The sequence below is a fragment of the Phragmites australis genome, chromosome 15, assembly GCF_958298935.1.
Source record: "Phragmites australis chromosome 15, lpPhrAust1.1, whole genome shotgun sequence".
NCBI lineage: Eukaryota > Viridiplantae > Streptophyta > Magnoliopsida > Poales > Poaceae > Phragmites > Phragmites australis.
This window is the reverse complement of record NC_084935.1, coordinates 28,178,030-28,185,779: the sequence shown is the minus strand read 5'-3', so window position 1 is coordinate 28,185,779 and position 7,750 is coordinate 28,178,030. Positions and strand designations below refer to the sequence as shown.

Below are 7,750 nucleotides of genomic sequence, written 5' to 3'. Positions count from 1 at the left end.
CCTCAAGGATGTTGCTAGTTACAAGAATGTTTATCTATCTTAGAGCCTGGGGCTCCTTGTTCTTCGGTCTGTGTGTAGCCGCCGGCTTTTGGTGCTCTCGATCTTCTCTTCTCTGCTTATGAGCAATTGATTCCTCTTCCGAAGCTTGTCTTTTTTCCCACCCTTGCTTTCTTCTGTGCCGCCGGCAGCAGCGTGCCCCGAACGGGAGGGGGGCACAAGTTCCGAGACACCATAAATGAAAAGGGCATCATCATTACCTCTGGGCGAAGTGACCGGGGGTGAAAAATGCGTCCCACGCCCGGTCGTCCGTCACTATAAATGCACTGGCAACGGGCGCCGTGGAGAGGGCCCACCGGGCAGCCGCAGAGCGGCTCCGCGCGCCCGCCCTGTCTTGTTCCCATGCCATAGCAGCGCGGCAGACGGAACGCCTCGGCCCTTACGACGTTATCCCGAGACGGGCCGGATGGCACGGGATGGGACCCGTGCATTCAATGACCCCACGCCCTTCTGCCAGACGTGGCAGGAACTGACACCGAGCGCGGCGGGAGCAGTTTGAGGTGACAGGCCACGCGCGCTCTTTAAATGCAGCCTTGGGCTTTTGACTGGCTGACACCTCATCGGTGGGCCCCTCGGGGGCCACCGTTAGGGGGCTCTCTGGGTCGTCGGGGAACCGAGTGCTCGGGGGTCACTGTACACCTCCCCGAGCACTCTCTCCCGAGAATGCCCTTTCTTGATCCTCGGGGAACCGAGTTCTCGGGGGTACTGTTCATCTCCCCGAACACTCTCTCCCGGGCACACTTGTACGGATCCTCGGGGGACCGAGTGCTCGGGGGCTGCTGCACACAGCCCCGAGCACTCTCTCCCGGAACTTCCTTCGTAGGTCCTCGGGATACTTGGGCGTCCAGGGAGCCACCGCTCGCGGCCCCGGGCACACTTCTCCCGGTACTTAGCCTTCCTGGTCGTCGGGGGACTCGGGTGCTCGGAGGTCACCGCACACCTTCCCGAGCACTTTCTTCCTGGCACTTAGACTTCGTGGATCATCGGGGAACTGGGGTACTCGGGGACCACCGACTGTGGCCCCGAGTGCCCTCTCCCGGGACTTGATCTTTTTCACCTTGCGGTGGAGACTCCACGGGATGGCGCTATGTGGCGGATTGCTGGTCTGGTCTCGAGATTCGGGAACCCCGGTTTCTGATACACCGACAACGACCATGAGCACCACCTATGAAACAATATCTATGGAGACACTCCAAGTTCATAACCTCTTTGCATGCTTCCTCCTCGTCCTTATTACCATTCTCCTCTTCAAGCAACTACTACTTGCACCGTTCAAGAGATGCGCCAGCTCGCCCACCGTTCTTCAGAAATGTAGTAAAAAGGTTAGCATATCAACGGGATAAAAATAATAAGATAGTTGAATTTTGTTTGAATTCAAATTGAATTAAAAGAAGAATATCACATGAAATGATAAAAATACATATAAATGGAGCATTACAAAGGAACTCATTTTTTCCTCATATAATATAGGGTTGGAAATAATTTTAGAAATTAGTCCATCACATAAGAAGAATATTAGTGAATTTTTCAAATTTTTGGGAATTTATTTGAGGCACTAACAATTGTTAGAAGTTATAAAAGTAGCTTTTTTTGGAGAATTTTAGTTTAAAATATACAAAGGATTTTTGAGTGAATCAAATTAAAATGGTTGCACATGGATTATGAAACACGTACAAAAAGCTTTAAATTTTTTTGGAGTAACAGAAGACCACCGTTTTGAAGGAGAGTGGAAATGAAATTTAATCAACGCGGATACTGTTCATGGCAACGGTAGTTGACGGAGGGCTGGCTGTACTCAGGTGCCGAATATGGTACTGTTCACCATATTCGGCACCTGAGGTGCCAAATACAGTTTATATACGGCACTATTCACTATTTTCGGTAAATTAGATGTTGAATACGGATACTAAATTTGTAAATATGGTGATATATTGTCTATTTTGATAAATATAATCGAGTATGTTACCTACTTTTAAATTTTTGCCTAGTACAAGATGTTGCTTCCTCTTGCCTCCTCTGTTCGAATAGTTCTATTCTGCTTCCTCCTGCAGTTATTGTCTAATGTTCACCCTTTTGCTGGTTCCATCAATTTTTTTTCCTTGGAAGTGCCGAATAATGTGCAGGAAACAACTGTCTGAGTTTAACTTGGAGCCGCTTGTGTCATAGAGGGGAGTTGGCTACCTAGCATCCAACATGGACCAGCACAAGGATACTGTCAGCCCAGCTTTTAATGTGAGCAGATATGCAAGTGCTTTGATTCTGTAGGGTTGATATAAGTCACATCATAGGATTACTTGCTTATGGATTTCAAGGATGAAGGAACCATTTGTGAAACAACTACTATGTACTTGAACACTATTTTAATAGTTAGATATACCAGATTGGAATCTTCGGTGGCCTTACATTGAGATTTCTATTTGTTCAGTGGTGGCGCAGGGTTCAAGGCTGATTCATGTATGTTAAACTTACATTGACATAGAAATATATCAGTTGGTGTTGTATCTCTCTCTTCTTTTGTATGTTCACAACAGCATTGTTATTCCCATCGTTATCCATTTATAATTTTTTACCTTCCATTTTGTGCTTTCACATTATGTTGGTTAAGGCCCTCAAACCTCAAGGAGTATTTGTTACCTGCTTCATAAGTTTCTTCTTATTAAGCATTAGCGTAGTATTGATGTGTTGTGTTGTAAAGGATCTCAAACAAGGAGTACTAAAATTTACCACTCCAAACCGATGTGACCGATAACCGGCGGTAACCGACCATTTACTGGTACTTTCCCAATCCTATTTTATTCTTTTACACTTTGTTTCTTCAAAATCACCTCCTAGCGTCCGGTACGGTATTTAGGAAGCCATTGTTTTTGTATCACCTTGGTTCATGCAAGAGTGCTGACAAATGTAGTGTGCCGGTTAAACACCCATAAGCAATTGATTGCTGCTAGAATTTCCTTTTTTTTTCTTTGGTGCTGGTGTAATGGTCACTCTTCATTATCCCGATGCCTGATGCATTTTGTTGTTCATTATCATGATTTCTTCTCAAAACCTGATCTGTTTCTATTGTTGCTTGGAAGCAAGTCGGTTGCATCCTCTTCAGTTTTAAAGCCCCAAACTATTCGGACAAAAACTGTGGGTTGAGTGGAGCTTCTACAATCACTAAAGGACCAGAAGACTGCATTTAGCCTTGATCACAAGCTGTTTGGTCAAGAGAGAGACATGTTAATTTGCCACCATTTGGATGGAGACCTGACCGAGATCCTAACTACCGACATGATTCATCTTTAAAGGCATAATCTTTATTTCCTGACAGAAGGAGGAGTAATCCAAACAGGCCTTCAATGAGAATGGTCTTTTCTTAAGCTCTCCATCAGATTTTTTTTTCCAACAAATGTGAGCTGCTTCGCTTTAGCACTTGCATTCTACTTCATCAGAGTACTCAATTGTACTGAGCAATGAACCTAAAACACAAGAAATGTTCACTTTGTAGCAAATGCAATGAATTATATCACATGACATATTTATCGCCAATTATATCATTTCATACCATGTGTTATGTATGATTACACCTTTAAATTAAGAGGAAGAATGAAAGTATAACAAAGGACATAAGTGAATATGAAAGGGTAAAAAAAAGTGAGAAGATTTTACCTTCTTATTTTTAAAGAATCTTACTTCCTTTACCTCCTTTCTTTTCATTGGCCAAAATAATCACTTCACATATGGATAATTAAATTGATGATTCTCTAAGCATATTGATTAGAACATCCAATCTAATCAGCATGTGAGAAACAGAAGCATACGGCCCTTCATGATGGAGTTGAATCGTTGTTGATTGGTTGTATTGTGTTATTTTTTTATCAGCTACACCTAGTCAACTATTTTATCTCGTGAAAAATTTTAAATTTCATCGCAACGCACATGTATTTAACTATGATTATTTTTGGAGTGATTGTTATGCTTATAACAACTGCTAGATGAACTACTAAAATTCTTAAATTCGCATTGCTCGCGTTGCAGCTCGTCATGTTGCACTTATATTACCTCGTGAATTTTTTTTATCTCATTACAACGTACGGGCGTTTAAATAGTAAGTGAAAAAGAAAAGGAGAAAAAACAAACATGAGACAGGCTTTCGTCAAGGCCCAATGGCGTTTCTAGGATCCAATGCGGTGGCGCGAATCCGCTCATGTGCGCGCGCAACCTCCACCTCTCCCGATCAATTCCTTTCCCCTCCCTCATTCTCGCGCGAACCGGACGGCTGCTCCTGCAATTGGGGAGCGTTCCAGCCAAGATCTCACCTCGCCGCGCTCCCCCGATGGCGACCAGCGACGACCTCTCCCAGATCGACATCTCCAAGGAGGTACTTACCCCCACCCCCATCCCCTGCAACGGTGCACGCACGCATGCGAGGTGTTCGGCGTTTTGTCTGACCGCCCCCTCCCGCAGGAGAAGGACAAGCTGGTGGCGGAGGTGATGCGCTACGTGCTTTTCAAGACGCATCAGACCTCCGGCTGCCCCATCAAGCGGGAGGAGCTCACAGGGATCGTCACCAAGAACTACCGCCAGCGCGCGCTCCCGGCGCTCGTCATCAACGAGGCCAGGGACAGGCTCGCGGCCACCTTCGGGTACGAGATGAGGGAGCTCCAGAGGACCCGCGCCCCGTCCACACGCTCCGGCCGGCCGTCACAGCCGCAGCGTAAGGCATCTTCCTTTTCTTTTCTTAAAAAAATATATTTTTTTCTTCTCTCAGTGTCACCAGTGGCTACGGCAATGACTGGTGATTTGGATTGTGTTTAGTTAATGTGGACGCGAAAAGCTATGTTCTGGTCAGCAAGTTAGACCCTGAGGTGTACAGCAAGTACGTCGAGGATAAGGAGGCTGCCCATCTGTCTGGCTTTGCTTTCGTTGTCATTAGCATCGTTCATCTTGCTGGTGGCAAAATCTCCGGGGGTAAGGGTAGCTAGTTCTTTGCGTTTGTCACGGAAACTTCATGTTCTGATGTTTCTGAATCTTGTCTATCACATTCCAGAGGACCTCTGGCATCAGTTGAAGAGGCTGGGTTTAAACGAGAATGATGAGAACTACCTTGTTCTTGGTAACAATAAGCAGGCGCTCGAACTCCTCGTCCAGCAAAGGTTGCATTGGTGTGTGCTACTATGTAATCTATTGGTTGCAAGAATTTGTTTGGCTTATCTTTTTCGTCTGATGCAGGTACTTGCTGAAGGAGAAACTTACTGGACCAGAAGGCCATGACATGATGTATGCGCTTGCAGAGAGGGCATTGGATGAATCCATCAGTGGGAAACTTAAAGATTACATTTCACAGGTATAAATATTATACCTTTTAATATATCAAAGGCGTTGCCTTCTCCATGGGTAACATCAATGGTGACATAATGTCATGATAACATCAGCCTCAGAAACCATCATGTTTACCTATGATCCCAGTTGGTTCTTTGTTCTACCATAAATATATGTAGACCACAGAGTTCTTTTTCAATCAATTCACGGTATTCTATAGAGTGTCATGAATCATGATTGAGATTACCAGGAATCTTTATCTTGCCATGCACTGTCGATTTCCTTTATTGTCGATACAGAAGTTTAGTTGCATTCATTTGGTTGAACTATTTGCATGTCAAGGAAGTTGCTTGCTTTCTGCTGCTAGTAGTGCACTTGTATTAATTCCATAATTTTTTTGAAACATGAATAGAGTGGTAAGCTAGTAGCAATTGTTGATCAAAATTTATTTTATTTCTGATAAAAAGTGGCTTAGATGCAATCAGCAGTAGGGGGGACTTTCCCAATGCATTGTTACATTGTAAAATCTGATTTTCTTGAGATCACGTTTATGGATCATACAAGATTGTTTTGCGTCTGCTAAAAAAACCCCTTTTTTTCTTTTATAATGGTTTAGGTTGTGAGCACAAGCACCGTGGCAGAAGTAGATTGAAGTGGATCTGAGGATATGACGATGGGTAGGTATTTCCATCGCTTCAAATATTTTGCTTCTTTCTAGATAGAAATGATATGCCTTGTCATTTCCGTTTTGCAATAACAACTACTAACATGTTTCTTATCATATCTCTCAGCCTTGTAGGGTATCTGCCTTGCTTGGTATGTGTGAGGATAAGCCGACTCCAATCAGGCTGGGAAGCTATAATCTTGCATGGATATTAGTCTTCTACTTACATGCGAAGCAGGGCGTATGTTGTACAGGAGAGGAGATGTTTCGCTTCTCAAATAGGTGCTAGCGTCTTCAACTGAACTATGTCAATGACATGCTGTAATCATCTTAGCATGCTTGAGATTACCTTTTGCAATAACTTGATGTCACAGAACAGGTAGCATATGTTTCTGTCGTTAAACGAAGCTGCAAAACGAATTGTCACTCTTGTACACTGGAGTTTATTCACCTGACACAAGGAAGCCATGTGTTGTGTCGCTGGAATGGATGCTGTGAGGTTTCTTTGATCCTAGCTAAGCTAATCCACATTGTCATCAAACCAAAGCCAACGGCAGTTGCATCTGATGTCGTCACCAATATGTGGTAATCCATATTCCAAATGCACCTATGAGAGGAAAGGGAGCTCCTCCATTCCAAAATCCGCATCACAGCGTGAAAGCAACGAATTCAACATCCATCAGCATAAACAGAGCGCACTTTCCTAGTTGCATGCATAATCACCTATTGCCATGACTACCGTAGCCTCTTGTTTCCTCTCGCAGATCGGAAAATTCCTGAACAATTCAGTTCATACGTGCGAGGACGTTACAGGGCAAACAACAAGCCGCGGATAATTCCATTCGGAGTGTAGTTCAAACACAAGAATCAAAATTCCATTCGGAGTGTAGTTCAAACACAAGAATCAAAAGAGAGCATATATAAGGCCTGTTTGTTAGAGCTATAGCTCTAAGAATTTTTGGAGCCGGTCATTTCTGGTTCTAGAAATTCTTAAGAGTTGAAGTTGTGAACAGTTTGAGGGTGTTTGGATGTTGATACATTTTCTTCTTATTTTAAACTAAAAACAAATTATGCATGAATCTCAGAGCTGAAATTCTGCTAAAAGAACAAATGTATATGAGAGATAGTAGTTGTTACTAGCTAGTGCAGTAATGGAGCAATTATTTAGCAGGCTCTCAAGAGTCTGAATTGTTGTTCACTAGCCTTGCCCATCCAATGCGAAGAGGATCAGAGGAACGAAAACATGGCGCGCTTCTTTTCACTGCCCAGCGCGGTGGTGGAAGGAACAAGCTGCAGCGCCTCCACTTGACCTGATGACTTGGTGACGTCTTCACGCATTAAGGTTGGAGCATTCCCTTTTTTGCCACTATGAGAAGTGGTAATTGCTCATTTATCACACTGTCTCATATATATAGATTTAGTGCAGCTCGCATATTATTCTTAACAACAATTGTCACTTCCTTAGAGTGGCAACTGAGCAATTATCAAGAATATATGATCGAGGAACCTGTTGACCTCCTTCAACTATTCTGAATCTTGTTCACGGTTCTTCTCCTCCTTCAACGGCGCATGAGGCCTCGAACGCGACGGCAGATGAACTTGTAAGCTCGACATTGAGATGGCGACCCAGACCCGGCGACGGTTGGCCGGCGCGGTTCACGCGCTGGGCGCGAGCGCTATGCCGGCTAGATGCCTGCAGGAGGAAGGGAAGGTAGGCGAGGGGTGACT

The 7,750-nt window shown here is 44.3% G+C and overlaps 1 protein-coding gene across 1 annotated transcript; it reads left to right on the top strand.

The window, feature by feature from the left end:
- The first annotated feature begins 4,186 nt into the window (after positions 1-4,186).
- On the top strand, positions 4,187-6,546 carry LOC133892778 (uncharacterized). The gene is made up of 7 exons (XM_062333728.1): positions 4,187-4,417; positions 4,504-4,753; positions 4,855-5,007; positions 5,087-5,192; positions 5,269-5,383; positions 5,975-6,035; positions 6,150-6,546. The coding sequence occupies exons 1-6, from the start codon at positions 4,244-4,246 to the stop codon at positions 6,008-6,010; spliced, it is 834 nt and encodes a 277-aa protein (XP_062189712.1). The 5' UTR covers positions 4,187-4,243; the 3' UTR covers positions 6,011-6,035; positions 6,150-6,546.
- The last annotated feature ends 1,204 nt before the right edge of the window (positions 6,547-7,750 follow it).